Source organism: Bubalus kerabau, chromosome X (genome assembly GCF_029407905.1).
Source record: "Bubalus kerabau isolate K-KA32 ecotype Philippines breed swamp buffalo chromosome X, PCC_UOA_SB_1v2, whole genome shotgun sequence".
NCBI classification, from domain to species: Eukaryota; Metazoa; Chordata; class Mammalia; order Artiodactyla; family Bovidae; genus Bubalus; species Bubalus kerabau.
Genome location: NC_073647.1, coordinates 107,989,834 through 108,013,778, shown reverse-complemented (window position 1 = coordinate 108,013,778; position 23,945 = coordinate 107,989,834). Strand labels below are relative to the sequence as shown.

The window sequence follows — 23,945 nt, the reverse complement described above, 5'->3', positions numbered from 1 at the left end:
TAAACCAGGATCTATTCAAGAACTATACATTTCATTTGTTTTTTATAACCACTTAATCTTATTCATTATTTGAAATTTTATGAGAATTTTCAGACATGTAAATGTAAGAGAGAACATAAACACCCATATTCTCAATACTTTGATCCTACAGTTGTAGTATTTTGCTGTATTTGCTTCATTATCTATATCTATCTGTCTATAGTTTTTGCTGAGCCACTTTAATGTGCAGCCACCGTAACATAGTATCTTACCCCTTAGTACTTCAGTATCTCCTAAGAATAAGAATGCCCTCCTGCATAACCACACTACCTTTGTTTTACTTAATAGTTAATAATTCCCTAAGATCTTTTAATAACCTAGCCCATGATCAGATTTCCTCAACTATCCCTACGAAATGTGTTTTATAGTTTTCCCCCCAAAATCCAGGTCTGGTCAGGAGGTTAATTTTTTTTTTCAGATTAAAATAACTTGCTCATGTGTTAACAGGTCAGGAATTTGGAAAGGACACAAAGGGGACAGCTTGTGTCTATTCTGTGATGTCTGGGACCTCAGCTGGAATAATTTGAAGACTGGATGATCAAGAGTTTGGATCATCTGAAGTTTCATTAACTCATGTCTGGTGCCTGGTCTGGGAAGACTCAAAGGCCAGAAGTACCAAGCAGAGTGCCATTATGTGACCTCTGCATGTGACGGTTAATAGCTTCCTCACTGCCTGATGGCTTCAAGGCAATCAGACTTCTTATGTGGCTGCTTAGGGCTCTTAAGTGTGAGTGTTCCAAGAAGCAACATAGAAACTAAAGTTGCTTTTTCTGACATAGTCTCAGAAGTCATGCAGTGTCACTTCTGTCACATTCTACAGGCTACAAATGAGTCTGCTCAGGTTCAGTGTGAGGAAACATAGACACCACCCCCACCTATTAATAGGAAAAATGTCAAAGAATTGGGGGTCTTGTTTTAAAACCACCACACATATAAAGCTATGTTGTTGTTTAGTTGCTAAGCTGTGTCCTGCTCTTTTGTAACACCATGGACCCCTCTAGGCTCCTCTGTCATTGGAATTTCCCAGGCAAGAATATTGGAGTGGGTTGCCATTTCCTTCTCCAGGGAATCTTCCTGACCCGAGAATCAAACCTGCATCTCCTATATTGCAGACGGGTTCTTTACCACTAAGCCACCAGGGAATCTCTACAAAACTATAGAGAACACTGTAAAATACACCCAAGAATCCATGATTGAAAATTATGCTGTAGCATTTTTGCTAGGTTGGCTCCAGATTATTTTTAAAACAAATAAAACATCACCTTTAAAAAAAGGACTTCACCCTCCTGAATTGCCTGTTCTAGAATTGGCATACTGCTTATACAGAAAGTCTCCTTTATAGTAATAACAATAGGTAACCAACCAAGGAATCTTTAAATATAGATCCAATAGTACCACCACTTCTTTTTTTCCTATGACACATTTTTCATTAATTAAAAAAAGTGAAATCTGATATATCCACCACTGAGAATCAAGTTATAAAAATTTTGCCATATTTGACTCATCTATAACTTTCTTTTTTTAAAACTGTCTAAAGCAAATCCCAGATAGTGTCACTCCCTCCCTCTCCACTCCACCACATACTTCAGTATGCATCTCTAAAGTATACATTTGCTCACATAACCACTGTCCTGTAATCATACATAACAATATAATAATTTTATAATTTGCTTCAATGTTACCTAATACTAACTCTGTAATCAAATTTCCTTAAGTGTCTAACAAAAAAGCACTTTCATAGTGGATTTGTTTAAATCATAATCTAAACAGGGTCCATATGACATTGGGCTGTCTTGTTTTTTGAATCTCTCTGAATCCAGAGAAAGCCCTTCCTTTCTTGTTTGATGCTGTTGAATTTTTACAAAAACTAGTGTAATCGTCCTGTAGCACATTCCTCCTCCTAGATTTGTTTGCTTCCTTGTGACATTGTATCTTTAAAGAAATGAAGCCAGTTATCTTGTAGGATGATTGTTTGCCCTCAGTGTCATTTAATTTTTTAAAAATCTCTGTGTTTCTTGAAAACTGGAAGTAATATTAACTGCTTACTTGATGTCAGGTCTTTGGCAAAACTAACCTCCTGGGTGATGCTGTAAATTTCCTATTACATTACACTTAGGAGGTGCATGAAGTTTGCCATCTTGCTGTTAGTGACAGTAAGAGGTGAACTCCTGATCTCACCATTGTAAAATTTTTTTTTTTTTCTTTTGAGACTAGTAAGTAATCCGTAAGATAATACTTTGGTACCATCTGAATATCCAGTTCCCTAAAATCAGTTCATTCATTAGGGCTTGCAAACCTGTGGTTTTCTTTCTTTTTTAAAAAATATATTTTTAATTGGGGAAAATTGCTTTACAGTGTGTGTTGGTTTCTACCATACAATAACACAAATCAGCCATAATTATACATATATCCCCTCCCTCATGAGCCTCCCTCCCCTCCCTCCATCCCACCCCTTTAGGTCATCATCACAGAGCACCAGGCTGGGCTCCCTGTGTTATGTAGCAACTTGTCAGTAGCTATCTGTTTTACACATGGTAGTATATATATGTCAACACTACTTTCTCCATTCACCCCCCTCTCTCCTTCCCCCACTGTATCCACAAGTCCATTCTCTATATCTGAGTCTCTATTCTTCCCCTGCAAATAGTTTCCTCAGTATCATTTTTCTAGATTCCATATATATGTGTTAATATGTGATATTTGTTTTCCTCTTTCTGACTTACTTCAATCTGTATAATAGGCTCTAGGTTCATCTACCTCGCAGGAACTGACTAAAATTCATTCTTTTCTATGGCTAAGTAATATTCCATTATATACATATGTGCCACAGTTTCTTTATCCATTCATTTGTTGACGGACATCTAGGTTGCTTTCATGTCCTAGCTATTGTAAATAGTGCTGCTATGAACATTGAGGTCATGTGTCTTTTTCAGTTATGGTTTTCTCAGGGTATATGCCCAGTAGTGGGATTGCTGGGTCATATGGTAGTTCTTTCTATTCCTAGTTTTTTTAAGGTATCTCCATACTGTTCTCCATAGTGGCTGTATCAATTTACATTCCCATCTAACAGTGCAAGAGGGTTCCTTTTTCTCCACATCCTCTCCAGCATCTATTGTTTGTAGATTTTTTGATGATAGCCATTCTGACTGGTGTGAAATGATACTTTATTGTAGTTTTGCTTTGCCTTTCTCTAATAATTAGTGATGTTGAACATCTTTCCATGTGTTTATTGGCCATCTGTATGTGTTTGGAGAAATGTCAAACCTGTGATTTTCCAATTTTGTCATTCCTTCTACATTTATTAGCTGCCATCTGTAAAGAGCTTTCCCTCATCATCTGGGGCTGTTTGGTTATCCTGAAATACAATTCCTATATAAAATGTGGGATGAATAACTATTTTTTCATTCAAGATTGTTAAGACATTATAAAAAAGGTTTTACAAGAAGATGATCTTCTTCAGGAATTCATAGCCTGGTTATTAGACAAAATAGCACACATTAACATTAGGGAATGAGACAGGATGGTATGTGCTGTGTATTAAGTGAGTTGTACTTAAGTTCAAAGGAGGGAGGGGTCAGTGTGAGCCAAAGAAGCCCTAGATATTTTGCATAGAAGATTGATTTTGGCTTGCCTTTGAATAATGGGCAGGTTTTAAAGAGGTGGACAAAAGGGAAGTGGGTACTCCAGGCAGTGTGGATGGTGAGGATGAGGGCACAGGGGGATAGGATGAGCTGTATGTGTTCTGGAGGTATATATAATAAGGAAACCATTCTGTCTGTAGAAGCTGAGGATATAGGAGAGGAAATAAGATTGGGGAGGTAGGTAGGGAGCAGAACATGGACAACTTTACATGCCAATTCAGGGAAATTAACTTTTATCTTTTAATCAATGTGTGTTTTGTGTACCTTGGGCATTTATGAATTAGCTTTTTACCCATTGGGAAGCAAAATCTGGCTTTGTAAAAAGCTAAATGGAGGAAAACTAAGGAGACACCTTTTGGGGGATCAGGGTTCAGTAATATGATTAGCATTCAGATAAATGTCTTCATCCTGTTCTCTCTGCAGCCCGTGTGACCCCAACTTTACCGAAGCAGGACCGTCCTGTGCGTGAGGGGACCCGGGTAGCTTCCATTGAGACAGGCTTGGCTGCAGCAGCTGCAAAGTTGGCCCAGCAGGTAGGTGCTGACACTTAGGCAATGGCTCTGCCACTGATCGCAGTTTGACTTGGAGTCTCAAAACTCAGACCTTCAGGCTGATAGAATCCCACTGTTCTCATTGGGAAGTGGGTAACTTGTGATCTTTATCCATGGCAGTATTCCAGCTCTCTCCTATATCCTACATATCCCAAATGGCAAAGCTACTTCCACAGGTCACACAGCTGACATGATTTAGAGTGAAAGAAAATAAGGGGCCAGAGAAAAGCCCTTGCATATATCACTTGGGTGTGTAAAAACCTCTCATATGGGAAGGACCAGGTGTCCTTGGGTGAGAGCATTTGGCTTCAGATGAAGCTCTGAGGAGGTGACTCAGTTGAGTACACTCAATTTCTCAGTCTCCCATTAGTATGGGAATTTGTTTTTGTTTTTGTTTTTTCGGAAAGAGGCTTTTCTTATCCTCTATACCAGATCCTATTGCCTTGATCTTCACCCTCTGCTTCCCAAGAAAGCTTCACCCACCAAGTTTTGCCCTAGAATCAAGTTGACTTCCTAGCATGTTATAGTTTTCAAAGTTCTTAAATGTGCTCCACCTGGGAGCAGTTGGAGGTGAGTCTTAATGGTTCTCTCCTTATCAACATCCCCTTATATCCCACATCGTATAGCTTAGAGCATTTATTCACCATCAGCTTTATGTTAAGTGCTTCCATGTACAATGTTTCATGTAATCTGTCCAATAGCCCTGTTCAGTAGGTGACATTTTCATCATTTTGCAGGTGAAGAAAATGAGGCTCTCTTTAAGTGACTAGTCCAGGATAATACAGCCAGTAAATGGAGGAGACAAGATTCAAACTCATATCCTCTTACTTCAAATTTCATGTTACGTGCTATTTAAATAAAATTAAATAATTAAATGTCTATATGATTCAGTAATTACATCATATTTAAGTTAAATTTTAATAGAATGATGTTTTTAATATGATGTTCTTTGAAGTTCTAGAGTTACTTGGAAATGTCTTGGAGACTTTTGATGGGAGCCAGCAGAAACCAACCAGGCCAAGTGGCCATTCTTTGTCCAGAACTTCTCTCTGTTATGTGTACCATGTAAGATGTAATTTGAAAAAAAAAGAGAGAAAGAGAGATTTGACTGCTTTAAATAAACAAATTAATTAAAGTTGTAAAAACTACTCTTAGTCCCTTCTGAGGAGCTCACTTCTGGTTGAGTTCATCAGGAATGACCTCAAAGAAGAGGTTTTGAATTTGGGAAGGGTTTTGCAGGCTAAACTTTTGGAGGGGATAGGGAGGCATTCCAGTATAAGAGAATTCCTTGGTACAGCACACAAGGCCCTCTTGATTTGCTCTCTGATTGCCTCTCCTCCCTGACCTTATATCAGCCCTTCATGTATGCCATTTATACCAGTCATACTGTTGCATTACGGTATTTATATTCATTCTGTGTATCAGATTGTCTCAGGCCTCTGTGCCTTTGCACAAACTGTTCCCTCTGCACATTGGGAATCATGCCCTCTTAGATGCCTTTACCTAACACCCCTTCACACCATCCACCACCAGTTTATTTCAGTGACCTTCTGTGCTTCCATAGCATTCTCTCATGGTACTTACAATGTGTACTTTTCTGTGTTTCTTATTAAACTGTAAGAGCCTCAAGGGTGGGGACATGTCTAATTTAACTTGGTGTCCCTACTATGTTAAGCATGTGTTTAGTCATTGTTGACTGACTGACAGAATGAATGAATGGATGAACAGATCTTTCTGGATTATAGACTTCTTGTTGGGGAAGGGAGTAAGATAGAGTTTAAAAAATGTGTTCCAGAGCCAGCTGCTTGAGTTCAAATCTTCACCCTTTCACTTAAGCAAGTAACTTAATTTCTCTGTGCCTCGGTTTCCTCATAAACTCTATTTGAGGATTAGATGAGGTAATATGTGTAAAAGCTCTGAGAACAGCACTTGCCACAGAGTAAGTACTATAGGCACATTAACTTTTCATCATTATCATTACGGGTTAGCTAGGTATAAGTGGCCAGACTGTGGAAGACCATAAATGTTAGGCCAGGGAGTTTGTACTTGGGTAATGGCCTTTTGAACAAAGGAATTGATAAGGTAAAAGTGGCCCTGTCATAAGATAGATTAGTCTTCTGTGGGGGAATCTGGATGAATATATGAGAAGGAGATTAGCAACAAAGGTAGAAAAATTTAAGTGACTTAGATGTGAAGAGATAATTTCTGGATTCAGATGAGAGAAATGGGATCAGAAACAGAGTTCTTGGTATTGATGGAGTAGCAAGCACTTTGGCTGAGAAAAGAGACTCTGAAGACAGATGGTTCCCAATTTGGGATTCTGTGACACAACTCTTTATTCATCCCTCCCATTATTGTTCCTGTATGTGTGTATGTTAGTTGCTTAGTCATGTCTGACTCTTTGCAACCCCATGGGCTATAGCCCACCAGGCTCCTCTGTCCATGGAGTTCTCTAGGCAAGAGAACTGGAAAATGACTTAATCTTTCTGTGCCAGTTTCTGCTCATAAAATTGAAATTATAATTCTTCTTTCTCATGTTTCATATGAGTATTAAATGAGTTAAATTATAGAACAGTGCTTGGCATGTATTACTAATATTATTATTCTTGTCCCCTAGAAATTCCTATGGTAGCCACAGCCTGTCAGATCTTCCAAAGGCAGGAATAGGCCTGTGTTGCCAAAAGAAGGCAAAGAAATGTAATCACTGAGTTGGTCTGTGTGGCTGTGTAGCATTTCAGAAGGTGAAGTCGTTCAAATGCTCCCAGTACCACTTTTCCAGGTTCTCAGGGGTCCAGGTACTCATTATAAAGGTACTCACTACACAGTGGATAGTATATCTATAGTGGGATGGATGGGTGATACCCAATATATTGCAAGAAGTGACACAACTCATTATTCATCCCTTCCATCCAAAATTGAGATTTTAAGATCTAGTAACCTGGAAGGCTGCAGTCCATGGGGTCGCTAAGAGTCACACATGTCTGAGCGACTTCACTTTCATGCATTGGAGAAGGAAATGGCAACCCACTCCAGTGTTCTTGCCTGGAGAATCCCAGGGACAGGGGAGCCTGGTGGGCTGCCATCTATGGGGTCACACAGAGTCGGACACGACTGAAGTGACTTAGCAGCAGCAGCAGCAACCTGAAGGACTGTCCTTTATTTTAAAAAAAAAAGACCATCTAGGTTGCTTCCATGTCCTGGCTATTATAAACAGTGCTGCAGTGAACATCGATGCAGGATACAGGATGCTTGGGGCTGGTGCACTGGGATGACCCAGAGGGATGGTATGGGGAGGGAGGTGGGAGGGGGGTTCAGGATGGGGAACACGTGTACACCCATGGTGGATTCATGTTGATGTATGGCAAAACCAATACAATATTGTAAAGTAATTAGCCTCTAATTAAATTAAATAAATTAAAAAAAAAAGACCAGAAAGAAGATGTAAGAGATGAAGATAAAATAATAGTTTACCACTTACTGAGTACCTATTATTTGCTATGTGTTTTTATATTATTTGATGTTTCCAACAACCCTGAAAAACAGCTATTGTTTTGCTCATTTTACAGAGGCAATTGAATTTCAGAAAGGTTAGTAGCTTGACCAAGGTCATCCAAATTAGGGAGTACAAGCATAGATTTAAACCCAAATTTATCTCATTCCAAAGCTGCTGCTCTTTCACTTGCAGATGTCCCATTTTGAGAAGTGTGCAGGGTGGGTGTTCTAATATACCTAGTTGAAACCTGAACCCAACAACTCTTCAGCTGTGAGGCTTTGGGCTTAAGTTACTTAATATCCCTGTACCTCAGTTTTCTCATGTGTAAACAGGAATTTTCCTCCTCAGGGCTGTTCTAAGGATTATATGAGGTCAGACATTCAAAATGCCTCAGCTGCTAGCATAAATTTAGCTATTATTATTAGGCATGTCCTTGGTCCACCTCATAAATGGCAATGCTAGGACCAAAACCCAAGTTTCTAAACTCATTTACCCTTCTGTTGCCACTGTACTAATTAGTAGCAGTGAAGAATGAAGAATGGATGATACTCAAGGACCTGCAGTATTGGAAGGCCTGTGTGCTGTACGTACATACATCCAAGCTAAGCAGGGTAGTTGGGGGGGAACCATACTGACCACTGCCTAGTTTCCTTTCTGGGGAATTTTCTCCTCTTTTATTCATTCCTAAATTCTCCCCTCTTACTTGGCTTGTGTTTTAGGAGTTACAGAAGGCCCAAAAGAAGAAATATATCAAGAAGAAGCCTTTGTTGAAGGAGGTAGAACAGCCTCGCCCTCAAGAGCCCAATCTCAGCATGGCAGTACCAGCCCCAACTCTGGCTGCTACACCCCAGCTTCTCACCTCCTCATCGCCCCTGCCTCCTCCTGAGCCTAAACAAGAAGCGCTCTCGGGAAGTCTTGCTGACCATGAGTATACTGCTCGTCCCAATGCCTTTGGCATGGCCCAAGCAAACCGCAGTACCACACCCATGGCCCCAGGTGTCTTCCTGACCCAGCGGCGCCCTTCAGTTGGCTCCCAGAGCAATCAAGCAGGACAAGGTATAACTGCCACATGGTTATAGAACTGAGAGAGATCTTAGGATCACCGGCTTCAAACCCTAAGCACTCTGGTAAATTAAAACACCCAGGAGGGACACTGATGGGCAACCTAAGATGCTTGGATTTGACCTCATAGTTCATGAAGAGACATTGGTGTTAAGCAGAGATTAACTCAGATGTGAGTTTGGAAAGATCTTTCTGGTGTGCCAAAGTGGAGCGTGAGTTGAGGGTGGGAAGTCTAGGAAGGAGATGCATACACAAGTCCAAGCTGTAGTGAAGAGAAGCTAAGGGCTCTGGCAGAGGGAATGAAGGAGGGGATAAGTTGATCAAATATGGAAGAGTTCACATGGGACATAGGAGGTGGTTTGATGTGGGGAAAAAGGATGGGGAGGGTTCAAGCTCTCCTTTTCCTCACTTTGGCTCTGAGAGTACACAGCTCAAGGGTGATGAGATTGGTGTGGCATTGGGGTGATGAGGATAGGGGTTTCTAATGAAGCAATGCCCTGGGAGTGGCAACTTCAGAGACACTGAGCTATAATCACTACCCAGGCACTTGTTCAATCCTGATGGGCAGGATAAGAGGATGGGGAGGCACAATCACCTCCTTGCAGAATTTAGGAAGGAAAATGATTGGGACCAAAAGAAATCAGTGGGGAAAAAGAATCAGACAGAGTAACCAGAAAGTCTGTAGCCACTGCAGGGGTCAAAGAAGGAAGAGCCAAAGCATGTGGTGTTGGATGGAAGTAACTAAGGAGGGCTTCTTGGCCCAAGATGGTCCTGGAGCCAGGCATAAGGATGGAGAGGCTCTGTGGGCAGAGGAACAGGATGGGGATGGCTCAAGGACAGTTGGTTCTGGAGCTGCTGCCGTCACCCTTGCCATAGCCTTTGCTTACCTCTCCTTTCCCCCACAGGAAAGCGTCCCAAAAAGGGCCTGGCTACAGCAAAGCAGAGACTCGGCCGTATCCTGAAAATCCACAGAAATGGCAAACTGCTTCTGTGAGCTCCTTTGTGTTCTGCCCCTCACCCCTTCACCCCCATTGCCTTCTCCATTGTCATTTCTCGGGGCACTCCTGGATCCTACCTGCCCCGGACAAGGTGCTGAGGCGCATTGTCCTGCTTTCTTGGAACTGACCAAAGGCATGGACTCTCCCATGGGCCCCTTCACCTATTCCCACAACTCCCTTCCCCACTTCCAGTAGAGCATCCTGCCCTTCTTTTCCATATCTCTGAGTAGCAGATAAATGGGAGAGGTTTCCAGCTGACTAGAATCCTCTCTCTGCTACTCCAATCCATTTCCCTTTCACCAGCCTTGTCTGCCCTTTACTCCCATCCCCACTTAAAGCTGGAAGGCAGAGTGAGAAGAAGCATGAGGTGAGCCTGGGCCCCTTGGTGTTTCCCTGGTCATGAAGTGGGAGGCCCAGTGCTCAACACTTTCTGCAGCTCTAGCCCTGTCTCCAGAAGCCTACCCATCTCTGCCCATTCTCCTTCATCCCCTCAGCCCAGTGGATGTGTCTCACTCAAGACTCATTCCTGGGAGAAGGCTCTGGCTTCAGCCCCCTCTTGCCAAATGCTTCATGGAAATAAAGAGGAGGGCCCAGAGTCTTCTTACTGCCCCATTTCCAGGGTGGCCTAGAAAGCCCATGGACTGACTTCATTCATCTTTGGAAAGAAGAAAGATTCCTGTCACTTTTCAAGGTGGGGACAGGACCAACACCCAAGACTTTGGTTGAGACTTTGTTGCCTGTTGGAGGAAGCTACTTTTGGGTGACTATAGACAAAGCCACCTCTCCCAAGGTGAGCTCCAGGGATTTGCCTGGAGTTTGAGGTCCTGCAGAACATTATCCACAAAGCTTTGGCTGGGCACCAGAAGGCAAAAACCATCTCCCAGAAGCTTGAAAACATCTGCCACTGAAGCAGATAGCCCATGCTCAATGGCCTGATCCCTTCACCTAAACCACGGAGCACAACCTGGACCTTCTGGAGAGGATGTGGCAGGACAGTTCATCTCGGGTTCTCCATCAGGAGCCTCCCTGCTTCTCTCCCCACCTTGAGGTCTTGGTCTAAAGAAGGCTACAGAACTCACACTTTTACTCCTGGGGCTCTGTACTCCCAGATGTCAGGTAGATGCTCAAACAGAGTGCTGACGGGTCACTCAGAACCCCGAGTGTAGGAGTGGTGATGCCCCTCTGTAAAGGAGCAGATCATCTGGTCCTCCCACCCTCTCTTCCCTTTGTGAATATTTCTATTGTCCAGACAGAGCCCACCCACTTCCTGGCCCTCCCCCAGCTCCCTCCACCTCCGCCTGTCTTCCCTCCCTGGTGACCTGGACTGAATGGAGAATGTCTCCCTCTCTCCACTACCCAAGTGGAGTACTTCCTTGTCCTCTACCCCCCACTTTAATGTCACCTCAGTTTTCCCAGTGCTTCTGGGGAACCTAACAGCTACCATGCAGGCTGCAGGGAATATGTGAGGCTTCCTTAGTCATCTTCATGTCACCATTTTGTCTTTCTTTTCTCCACAGCCCCACATCTACTCTCCTTCATTGGAATCAGGGGTCCCTTAGCCCCATTTGCCTTTTCTGTCTTTTGGGACCCCGGGGCCAAGCAGTCCTCCATCTAGTCACACCAAAGGCAGAAAAGCCTGGCTACCTCCCCCCTAGCACTTGGGGTTACCACTCCCTTCCCCTCTGTTTCTGCCCAGCTTTGCTTTTCTTGGGGATTTCAGAGCAACAGAGGGTAGTGACGGGAGGGAAGGAGGGCAGCCTGTGTCCCTCTGTAGGCAACTGCCTGACTAGGCCCTGACTGCTGTAACCAAGACCAGGACCCCAGCCCTTCTGCCCATTAACAACCTCCTCCCCTTGCTCTTTCAAAGGCAGCTAATTACTAGCATATTCCCCCTGGTTCCAGGCCTCTTTCCCCTCTGTTTCTTTGTTAAAAGTTTCTGTGGAGCTGAAACCCAACCTCAGTTTGACTGGGTTTCTGTTTAATTTAGCTGGGCTCTCAGAGCCTGCTGTTTGTTGTTTTGTGTTTTAAATGAAAAGCAAGTTTACCCTCAGATTTATGCTTTTCCAAAGAGGCTAGTGTATTTTTTTTTTAATGTTTCAGGTTCTAAGTGAGTTGGGAAGGGATTGGGAGTGGCCATAACCAAGGTTTAGAACATGGTGAGAGAGTTACCTCTGGTCTCTAATCCCCAGCACAGAGCTGGGGGTTGGAAAGGGGGCAGGGAGAGAGGATTTCTATTTACCTTTAATATATTTTTACAGAAAAGCAATTTAAAAACAAACCCACCGCTTCTGTACATGTCTAAATATATTTTTAGAAGTGGGTAGGATTGTGAATTTCTGATGCAGGGCCTTTTTATAAACAGGTTAGAATAGCATCATACAGACATCTCTGTTGTTTTTTTTCCCCTGTTTTTTTCTTATGTTGTGTTACTAATGTAATTTATATTTTTTTTTTGATCCTTCTTTTCCTATAGAGATAAAAGTGATTTATCTTGGCAATTGCTTTGCTCGGCATTCTTTTTTTATTTTTATTTTTTTTTTGGTGGTGGTGGTGGGAGTGGTGGGGTGTTGGGGTCCAGGAGTATTACCTTCTCTTTACATTCCCTCTGTCTCTTCCATCAACTCAGCTCTTCCCTAGCGCCCAGCCTTATACCTGAGGTGGCAATGGGATAGGATCCCTGCCCTCACAGGAGACACAGTTCATACACCAAAAACAGATAATCGAAAGTACAGTGAGCAGAAAAGCGTGCAACAATTCAAAGGGGCCTGACAAGTTTGTTGGGAAGGCTTTCCATAGCTTCTATTTTTACTGGCTATACCTGTATCTTCTTTCTGTGAATGTGGAGTTGTGGGGGTTTTATTTTTTATTCCCCTTCTCTCTCTCTGACATGCTTCTCCAGACTGCACTTGATTACTGTGTTTAGGGCCACTGCAAAGGATATAATTATTAGAGCTAGCATATCATGCTTATTTCCTTGTGCTAGACATTGCTCTTAGCATTCTATTTATATTCATTTCATCGTCTCCAGTAGCTTCATCTTACTGATGAAGGAATAGGCAAAAGAAACTTCTGGCATCACACATCTTACAAAGTGGAGCCAACCTGGTTCCACACTCTGTGTTCTTATCCTATCACTCTGTTCTAGCACCTCTCACTGATAACTGCTACCATTTAAGTGCCTTTTCTGTGCCAAGGGTTGGGCTAGGGATTTTACCTGGGATATGTCATTTAATCCTCATTGACAACCCCAGGAGATAGTTATTAGCCCTATTTTACAGTGAAGGTGACTGAAGCTTGCCACTGGCCTTCCATAGCAGGATCTGCCTGACTTGAAAATCCATGTTCTTTCCTTTCATCATGTGAGAAGGTCTTTAGCAGCTCAGTGACCCAGTAGATGTTTATTGAGCATTTGTGTGCACCATGTAGCATTGACAGTGTGTCCTGAGGAGAGCCTCAGGGGTGATGTTGGAAGCCTCAGTTCCAAATTTACCACCACCTGGACTCTCTCTGTGACCAAAGGCAGGCTGCTTACTGTCTGAGGGTCACTGTAAAAGAAGTTTGAACCCAATCAAGATTTCTTTATCTTGGAGATTTTGCTTCTGTGTCGCTAGGGTATGGCTGGCTGGGTTTAGCACCTACTAGTTAAATGACTCCCCCCCCTCCCCCAGCTCTCCCAATATGAATCTTGACATTGGGCAGGATTTAGATAGAGAAGGTTCTTGTCTGGAGCATGGGGAACTGTGTCTCCTGGTAGAAAGGCAACAGGGAAGAGGAGGGATTTTAGAGCCCTTGCAAGAATGGTGGGCTGGGTTCTTTTTGTCACCAACTCCCACCCCACCCTTTCCAGTAAGGGGACAGAGCACTGTCACTAGCCTCCGATTAGCAGATAAGAGTCTTGGTCACCTTACTCTCTCATAGGATAAGAGGTACCAGCAGATAAGAGGCTTCTGTCTGAAAAATGGAAAGAAAACAAGAGCACCCAACTTCAGTCTTCTCTCCAGTGTGAAGTGTAAAAGTGCACAGAACTTGTCACTAAGAGCCTGCCTTCTCAATGACTAACCGAGTAATTTGGGGGAGATTGCTTGTCTTGATACCAGTTTCTACATTTGTCAGATGGAATTATCTCAGCTATGAAGCCCTCTAATGCATTGTCACTCCTAAACTTCCTGGATGCTGTGATGCCCAAACTGAATCTCTAGTCCTGACCTGTCCTTAGTACACACACACTTCTGCTTGCCTGTGTTGTATTCTCTGCCTCAAGTACACGGACTCCTCCCTTTCCATCAAGACCTTGTTCATACCAGAAAGTGAAAGAAAGTGAAGTTGCTCAGTCGTGTCCAGACTCTGAGACCCCATGGACAGTAGCCTACCAGGCTCTTCCATCCATGGGATTTTCCAGGCAGGAATACTGGAGTGGGTTGCCATTTCCTTCTCCAGGAGATCTTCCCGACCCAGGGATCAAACCTAGGTCTCCCGCATTGTAGGCAGATGCTTTACCATCTGAGCCACCAGTTGACTAAAATGGCATTTGCTCTCCAGTAAACTGAGTGGAGAAGAAGAGCACCATATGGTACAGTGTGGTGATAGAGATGAGCACAGGATGCTGGTCAGGGAATCTGTCGGGGAAGCTGGGAGTTCAGACAAGGCTTCCTTTTTGGGGGCAGAGTTGGGGGAGAGCGGGGCAGGGGGAGGGTGGGTGGGATGTTTGAAGCTGAAGGATGAAAATTAATTAGCCAGTCAGGCAGAGAACAGTGGGAAGAATATTCCAAACTAAGGCAATAGCATGAATAAAAAACAGAAGTGGAGGCAAAAAAAAAAAAAACCCACATGCATATAGAGGACAGGCAATTTAGTATAACTAGCTGTGATTTTCATCTAAGGGAACATACAGAGTCTCCAAGAGAGAATGTGTAGTTTGAGAAGTCATATGGTCAAAATTGATTAGTTTTTTGGCACAATATTAATTTCAAAACCTCAGATAATGGAGGATATATAATTTGATGTTTGTCCAAAGACTTAACTGTATCCTGTGAATGACAGAGAACCATTAAAGGGTTTTAAGCAGAAAATGGCATGATCCAACTCGCCTTTTAAAAAGATCCTTTCTTTTTACTGAAAGAAGCATGGGGAGGGTACCATCTTCTAATGCCCTATCAAATGCCACTCCCCTAAGGAAGCCTTCACCCAATTCTGTAGTTGATTCTGACCTTTTTCTGGACTTGTGCATCTCATAAAGGGTGGATATTCCAGGTCATTTCCAGGAGGCTAACCCATGGAGTCAGCCACTCATACAACACAAGAGAGAAGTTGCACTTCTCTATCCCCATTTTCAGCTTTAACTCTCAAGAAAGTTCTCCTTTCCTATAGGACCACAACATAATGCCAGCACTCAACAATGAATGTGGTAAGAGAGATACAATATCCATTTTATATTTTCCTTGTCAGGAGTCCAGCAAGCCTCTGTCGTATTCTATCCCATTCTGTCGTACACAACTTTTCAGGGTTATCTCCCAAAAGTCCTCATTTTTTCATCTCTTTCTGCATAAAAACATCTATGGCTTCCCACTGCTTTTTACACATGAGTTTCAAGGTTTTTCAAACCTGGCCCAACCTGGGGACAATGGGCTATGATGGAAGGAGGATCTGCCTGGGAGTTGAGAAAACCAATGACTCAATTCCAACTCTGCCAGTTATGGGATCTTGAGCAGGTTGCTTCATGTTTCCTTGACTCAGTTTCATCATTTATCAAAATGAAGATAGAGGATTGTTGAGAGTGTTGTTAACCCTATCAGTGTCTTTAAACAACTTAATTCTATGCCTGACATTCAGGTAAATCAAGTTTAATTTTCCCCAATTAAAATGTGCCCAACAATGCCTGGGTATTTCCCAGGTGGCTTAATGGTAAAGGATCCACCTACCAATGCAGGAGACAAGGGTTTGATCCCTGGGTCGGGAAGGATCACCTGGAGGAGGAAATAGCAATCCACTCCAGTATTCTTGCCTGGAGAATCCCATGGACAGAGGAGCCTGACAAGTTACAGTCCATGGGGCCACAAAGAGTCAGACACAACTGAGTGACTGAGCACAACCACTACCAACAAGGCCTGTAATCTTAAAGATTACAGAGAAAGTAAGCCTTAAGGGAATCGGAGAGAATATTTCAACCTGCGGTGGGAAATCAAGTTGGCTTCATGAGGAACATATTTTAAGGACATAGAGAGATGACTGAGTTAATTAGTACAGTGAGCCTTACACTCTTTTAGAGGAAATACAACTAAATCTATGACACAAAGTTGTTGGAAGGTGCTAGATTATCATCCATGCCAGTTCAATATCATTGGTTCCATTCTACAGTGATTTATCAAAGCTTTTGTGTCAGGCCCTGTACATGCCTTTGGAGGACTTGATCCTAAGGAGCAAGTATGTGGTTTAGTACCCAGACTTGGAAATCCAAATACAGCAATGCTAGGATAAATACCATGTTACAAATTAGTATAGGATGATATGAGAGCATGAAGCAGACCAAACCCAGTCTGAGGATCAGGAAAGATTTCAAGAAAGAAAGAACACCTGAATTAACTATTGAAGGGTATTCACCTGGCAAGATAAGGCAGAAGAATGAGTTGCAATAGCATTATAAGCAAAAGGAGAAAATCAAAGCATCTTGGCGTGTAGGTGGAACTATAAGCTTTTGAGTTGGGTTGGTATACAGGCTGGGGTTAGATGGCACATGTTGGGGGATGAAACTGAAGAGGTTGGCAGGAACATGATCGTAGAGGTCCAGTTTATGCTTCAGGATGTTTTTTCTGGTGATCCTTGGAGTGGGGAGAGACAAAAGCACATTAGTATGGAGGCCAATGTGAAGGTGGTTGCAAGATTCCAGTTAAGATGCAGTGAGGTCTAACCCAGGGCAGTGGTTATGAAGATACTAGAGGTGTTAACCCACCCCTCCGTTTTTTTCCCCTTGATATTCTACTATAACATTTTCAAACGTTCAGAAAGTCAAAGTAATTGTACAGTGAACACCCGTATATCTACCATCTAGATTCTACAATTAGTGTTTTACTACACTTGCTTTGTCAAATATATCTATTATATCTATTCATCCCTCTATCTGTCCATCAGCCCATCTTGTTTTTATGCATTTCAAAATTTGATACCTGTACACATTCTCTTAAACACTTCTGCATGCATGCCATGAACTAGAGTTCAATGTTGGTGATTCTTTTTTAGCTAAAATATTCACACAATGAAGTGCATATACTTTGAGTATAATTTCATGTTTTGATAAATGTATATATACCCATGTAATCAACACCCCTATCAAGACGCAGAACATTACCATCCACCCAGAAAGTTCCCACGTGTTCTTTCCAGTCACAGCCCTTCTCCCTTCCACAGTAGGTAGGCCTTGTTTGAAAGGATAGGATTTGAAAATAGATGATCCAGGTGGAGAGAAACTGGATGGCTTCCCTTTTCAGCAAAATCACAAAGGCAGGTAGTCATGGGGGATACACAGGCTTTACTAAACAAGCTTGAATGGATAGTTGCCTTTCAGCCTCCCTCCTTTCCCCTTCCTGAGCCTCATCAATGCATGAAATGGTGAGGCAGAGAGAAATTGAGTCAAGGGACTGCCAGGTCCTCAGGAACTAACAATCTTGTGAGGAAGACAGAAACAGTCACAATTCTATGTAACAGATGTTGAATGTTGTACCAGGGTCAGTGCTATAACAGAGGAAAGGATGGAAAATGAGATAAAACAGCACAAAAGTTCTGCAAGGGTTTGGAGTGTGTGTAGGTGGGTGGAGAAGGAAGAGATAAAGCAAGTGGCTCAGACTTTGGAGGGACTGGAGGAGCTCAAAGGAAAAAGGGAGGAAGAACCGTTAACAGCCATGAAAAATTTCCTGGAGGTGAGAGGACTTAAGTCTTGAATGATGTTGACTTTGATAATATGAATGGCAGACACAAAGATATTTTAAGTTCCAAGTAACAGAAAATGCAAGTCAAGCATGGGACATTGGCTTATGTAATGGAAAAGTCTAAAAGTATGTGGATTTTAGGCACAGTTTCATCAGAGCTTTGGTTCTGATTTTTTCAGATCTGCTCTCTTCTGTATGTGTTAGCTTTCTCTTTGGGATATTTCTTCATGGTTAAAAGATGGCTGCACACAACAGCAAAGGAAACCATTAAAAAAAAGTGAGGAGATAACCTACAGAATGGGAGAAAATATTTGCAAATGGTATGAGAGACAAAGGCTTAATCTCCAAAATATACAAATAGCTCATACAACTCAGTAACAAAAAAAGCTAAAAATCCAACTGAAAAATGAACAGATCTTAACGGACATTTTTCCAAAGAAGACATGCAGATGCCCAGTAGGCCCATGAAAAGATGGTCAATATCACTAATTATTAGAGATATGCAAATCAAAGCTGTCAATACAATGAGATACCACCTCACACTGGTTAGAATGGCCATCACTGAAAAGTCCACAAACGATAAATGCTGGAGAGAGTGTGGAGAAAAGGGAACCCTCCTACACTGTTGGTGGAAATGTAAGTTGGTGCAGCCCCTGTGGGAAATAGTGTGGAGGTTCCTCGGAAAAGTAAAAATAGAATCACCATATGATCCAGCGATCTCACCCCTGGGTATATACCCAGAACTATAATTCAAAAAGGTCAGAAAGAAAAACACCAATATGGTATATTAATGCATATATATGTAATCTAGAAAGATGGTGATGATGACCCTATATGCGAGACAGCAAAAGAGACACAGATGTAAAGAACAGACTTTTGGACTCTGTGGGAGAAGGCGAAGGTGGGATGATTTGAGAGAATAGCATTGAAACATGTATATTATCATAAGTGAAATACATCGCCAGTTCAGGTTTGATGCATGAGACAGGGTGGTCAGGGTTGGTGCACTGGGATGACCCTGAAGGATGGGATGGGGAGGGAGGTGGGAGGGGGGTTCAAGATGGGGAGCACATGTACACCCATGGCCGATTCATGTCAATGTATGGCAAAAACCACTACAATATTGTAAAGTGATTAGCCTCCAATTAAAATAAATAGTTAAAAAACAAAAAGATACATATCCACCTATGTTCATAGTAACAGTATTCACAGTAGCCAGAACATGGAAACAACCTAAATGTCCATTGACAGATGAATAGATAAAAAAGATGTGGTACATATATATAATGAAATACTATTCAGCCATAAAAAAATCAAAATAATGCCATTTGCAGTAACATGGATGCAACTAGAGACTATCATACTAAGTAAGTCAGAAAAAGACAAATACTATATGGTATCACTTACGGAATCTAAAATATTGCACAGATGAACCTACCCACAAAACAGAAACAAACTCACAGACATAGAGAACAACTTGTGGTTGCCAAGGGGGAGGGATGAGGGAGGGAAGGACTTTAGGATTAATAATGAGGAACAAAAGGGCTACTACACACAACACAGTGCTTCCATTTGTGCTCATTTGCCATCTTATACTTCCTCTTTGGTGAAGTGCCTGTTGAAATCATTTGACATTTTTTATTGGATTGTTTGCTTACTATTGAGCTTTGAGAGCTTTATATGCTTAGGATACAAATTCTTTGTTGGATATGTGATTTGCAAATATTTTCTCCCAGTCTTAGCTTATCTTTTTATTATCAGTACCTTTTACTGAGCAACAGTTTTTAATTTTGAAAAATTCCAATTTATCAATTTTACTTATTTTATGGATTGTTATGTTTAAGAATTCTTTGATTAACCCTAGGTCATGAAAATTTTCTCCTATGTTATCTTTTAAAGATGTTTTACATTTAGACCTGTGATCCATTTTGAGATATTTTTGTATACTGTAAGAGGTTTAGGTCAAAGTTCTTTTTTTGCCTATGAAGTGTTCAATTGTACCAACATTGCTTGTTGAAAAAACTGTCCTTTCTCTGTTGAATTACCTTTGCCCTTTTGTAAAAATTCAAGTGGCCATACTTGTGTGGGTCTATTTATGCAATCTCTATTCTATTCCATTAATCTTATGCTTCTATACTTACACCAATACCACACTATTTTAATTGTTGCTATGTCGTAACCCTTAATATCAAATAGTTATTCCTCCCACCCCAGTCTTCTTTTTCAAAATTGTTTATCTATTCTAGGGCCTGTGCCTTTTCATACACATTTTAGAATAAGCTTTCCTGTGCCTGAACATATCTTGCTGGTATTTTGAAAGAAATTGCATTATATCTATAGGCCAATTTGGAGAGAATTGACATGTTGTTGAGGGGTTTTATTTATTTATTTATTCATTTTTTGTTGCACTAGGTGTTGGTTGCTTTGTGTGGGCTTTCTCTAGTTGCAGGGTGTGGGGGCTATTCTTCGTTGTGGTGCCCAGGCTTCTCATTGTGGTGGCTTCTCTTGTTGCCCAGCACAGGCTTCGTCATGTGGGCTTCAGTAGTTGCAGCACACAGGCTCAGTAGTTGTGCATGGGCTTCAGTAATTGTGGTGCATGGGCTTAGTTGCTCTGTGGCATGTGGGATCTTCCCGAACCGGGGATGAAATCCATGTCCCCTGCATTGGTGGGAAGATTCTTATTCACTGAGCCACAAGGAAAGTCCTTATTGAGGGTCTTTAAATATTTTTAGCTTTTTATTTAATTTTAAACTGATGCATAATAAGTATAATATATATAAAGAGAAAGGCACAAACTCTAAATGTACAGATTAAGAAATTGTCATAAAGTGAACACATTCCTGACATGATGCCAAAAACAGAAAAAAATTTGATAAATTGAACTTCATTAACATTTTGTTCTAACACCCTGTTTAGAGGATTAAAAGGCAAACTAAAGACTGGGAGAAAATATTTGCAAACCACAAATCTGACAAAGGACTCATATCTACAATATATAAAGAACTATCAAAACTCAACATTAAAAAATCAGATGTCATTGAAGAGGATATATAGATGGCAAATAAGCATGTGAAAAGATGTCTAATGTCATTAGCCATTGCTGCTGCTGCTGCTAAGTTGCTTCAGTCGTGTCTGACTCTGTGCGACCCCATAGACGGGGAATGCAAATCGTGCCTATGTTGGGACATCTCTACACACCTATCAGCTAAAATAAAAAAATAATTAAAATGCCAAATGCTGACAAAACTGAGAAACTAGTTCTGTCATACATTGCCAGTGGCAATGTAAAAATATACAGCCACTCTGGTAAACAGCTTTTCGGTTTCCTAAAAAACTCATATGACCCAGGAATTTGACTCCTAAACATTTACCCTAATTAAACGAAAATGTCTGCACAAAAACTTGTACACATACATTCATAACAGCTTTATTTATTATTTAATAGCCAAACACTGGAAATGAACTTTTGATATACACAACTTGTATGGGCCTTAAGGTCATTATGTTGAGGAAAAGCCAGTCATGTGCTGTATGTCAGTATGTAAATGATTTAAACAAACTGATACATCTTTGCCATTGAATACTATTCAGCAACCAAAAGTGGTAAACTATTGGTGCATACAACTTGAATGGGTTCCAGGGTCATTATGCTGAATGAAAAAAGTCAATCTTAAAATGTGATATACTGTTTGATTCCATTTATATGATGCTCTGGAAATGACAATTATAGAAATGGAAAAAAAGATTATTAATGGTTGGTAAGGATTAGGGATGGTGACAGGGAAAGTGAGAAGTATAACTATAAAGGGGAAACATGAGAGAGATCTATATGGCAATGGAATAGTTCCATATCTTGATTGTGGTGGTTATATGAATCTACACATGATAAAATGACATACAACAATGCAAAAATAAAGTTAAATTCCTGATTACACACACAGACTATGATATAATATTGTATTATAATTAAGATTCATCCATTATAGGAAGCTGTGTGAACATGAGATCTCCTGAACTATCTTTGCAACAGTCTTTATAATTTCAAAATAAAAGTTTAAAAATCTAAGTCAAACCATATGATTCCTCAGCTCAAAATCCTGCAATGATTCATTCGTTGTTGTTGTTTAGTCACTAAGTCATGTCCAACTTTTTTGTGACCCCGTGGACTACAGCCTGCTAGGCTCCTCTGTCCATGGGATTTTTCAAGCAAGAATACTGGAGTGGGTTGCCATTTCCTCCTCCAGGGGTCTTCCCGACCCACATTGAACTTGCTCTTCTGCATTGGCAGGCAGGTTCTTTACCACAGAGCCACCAGGGAAGACCACAATGATTCCTTATCTTAGAGTAAAAGTCCAAATCCTTAGCTTCCTTACATGTTGTCCCTGTCAACTCTCTGGCTTCTTCCACTCTCCCTTCATGCACTCTAGTCAAGCCCCACCAGCCTCCTTGCTGTTCCTTGAAAGTGCCAGGCATTCTTCTGCCCTTGCTCTAGCTAGAAATTTATAAACCTCAGTTCTGGGGATTTTTCTTTACTTTTTGATCACATCTTTCCTTTTTCTCCTGTAGTTTCTGGAATCTCTATTATTTGGAAATTAGCTCTTCTAGTCTGGAGCTCTTGTTTTTTCTCATTTCTTTCCTATTCCTCCACCCCCTTCCTTTCCCTCGATCAATATTAATTATTTGGATTTATTTCCTCAAAGATTTCTTCAAACATATTGTCCACCCTTCTAGCAAGTTTTTCATTTCTGCTAAAGTATTTTTCCCCAAGAGCACATTTTTCGTTGTTTTAAAAATAGTATTCTGTTCTTGTTTCATGAATATATCTTGAAATCTTATAAAGAATATTTTTTTCTTCTGAGAAACAGTTAATAGCTTTTAAAAAAGGTTTCCTCTTATTGCATAGTTTCCTTCAAGTTTCTTCTCATCCCTCATTATCTTTCATGTTAGACTTTCTTCAGGAGACTAATAATCTGTTTGAACATGTTCTCTCTTTTTTCAACTTTTTATTTTGTATTGGGGTATAGCTGATTAACAATGTTGTGATAGTTTCAGGTGCACAACAGAGCAACTCAGCCATACATATACATGTATCCATTTTCCCCCAAACTCCCCTCCAGTCCAGGCTGCCACATAACAATGGACAGTGTTCCCTGTGTTATACATTAGGTCCTTCTTGGTTATTCATTTTAAATATAGCAGTGTGTACATATCCATACCAAACTCTGTCACTATCCCTTCCCCCAGGTGACCATATGTTTGTTCATTCTACAAGTCTGTGAATCTCTGTTTTCTAAATCAGAAACATTATATCATTTCACTTGTATCATTTCTTTTTTTGATTCCACTGTAAAGGATATCACAATATCCCTTTGTCTGACTTACTTCACTCAGCATGAAAAACTCTAGGCCACAAAGCTATAGTCATCAAAACAGTATGGTATTGGCACAAAAATAGAAATATAGACTAATGGAATAGGATAGAAAGCACAGAAATAAACCCACACACCTATGGTCAATTAATCTATGACAAAGGGGGCATGACTACACAATGATGCTGGGAAAACTGGACAGCTACATGTAAAAAAATGAAATTAGATCATTCTTTAACACTATGCATAAAAATAAGCTTAAAATGGATTAAAGACCTAAATGTGAGACCAGACACTATAAAACTCTTAGAGGTAAATATGGACAAAACATTCTCTGACATAAATTGCAGCAGTATCTTTTTGGACCCAATTCCCAGAATAATGGAAACAAAAGCAAAAATAAATCAGACTTAATTACACTCAAAAGTTTATGCACAGCAAGGGAAACCATAAACAAATAGACAACCCATAGATTGAGAGAAAATATTTGCAAATGAGGTGACTGACAAAGGATTATTGTTTAGTTGTTCAGTCGTATCTGCCTCTGCAACCCCATGGCCAGACTTCCCTGTCCGTTACCATCTCCTAGAGCTGGCTCAAATTCATGTTCATTGAGTCAGTGATACCATCCAACTGTCTCATCCTCTGTCATCCCCTTCTCCTCCTGCCTTCAATCTTTCCCAGCATTAGGGTCTTTTCCAATGAGTCAGCTTTTTGCATCAGGTGGCCAAAGTATTGGAGCTTCAGCTTCAAAATCAGTCCTTCCAATGAATATTCAAGATTGATTTCCTTTAGGATTGACTGATTTGATCTCCTTGCTGTCCAAGGGACTCTCAAGAGTCTTCTCCAACTCCACAGTTCAAAAGCATCAAT

The 23,945-nt window shown here is 41.1% G+C and overlaps 1 protein-coding gene across 10 annotated transcripts in view; it reads left to right on the top strand.

Annotated features, from left to right (window-relative positions):
• The window catches only part of PHF8 (PHD finger protein 8), a 95,553-nt gene extending 83,271 nt beyond the window's left edge, over nucleotides 1–12,282 (top strand). For 7 of the 10 annotated variants that reach the window (XM_055565156.1, XM_055565151.1, XM_055565149.1 and 4 more), the window contains 4 exons: nucleotides 4,104–4,213; nucleotides 8,444–8,780; nucleotides 9,692–9,776; nucleotides 10,404–12,282. In XM_055565156.1, coding sequence (XP_055421131.1) covers nucleotides 4,104–4,213; nucleotides 8,444–8,780; nucleotides 9,692–9,776; nucleotides 10,404–10,413 — 542 coding nt within the window. In that variant the 3' untranslated portion in view covers nucleotides 10,414–12,282. Of the gene's footprint in view, nucleotides 1–4,103; nucleotides 4,214–4,968; nucleotides 5,649–8,443; nucleotides 8,781–9,691 lie in introns of those variants that run through there. The other 3 variants (XM_055565155.1, XM_055565158.1, XM_055565159.1) reach the window with 2 other exon arrangements.
• The last annotated feature ends 11,663 nt before the right edge of the window (nucleotides 12,283–23,945 follow it).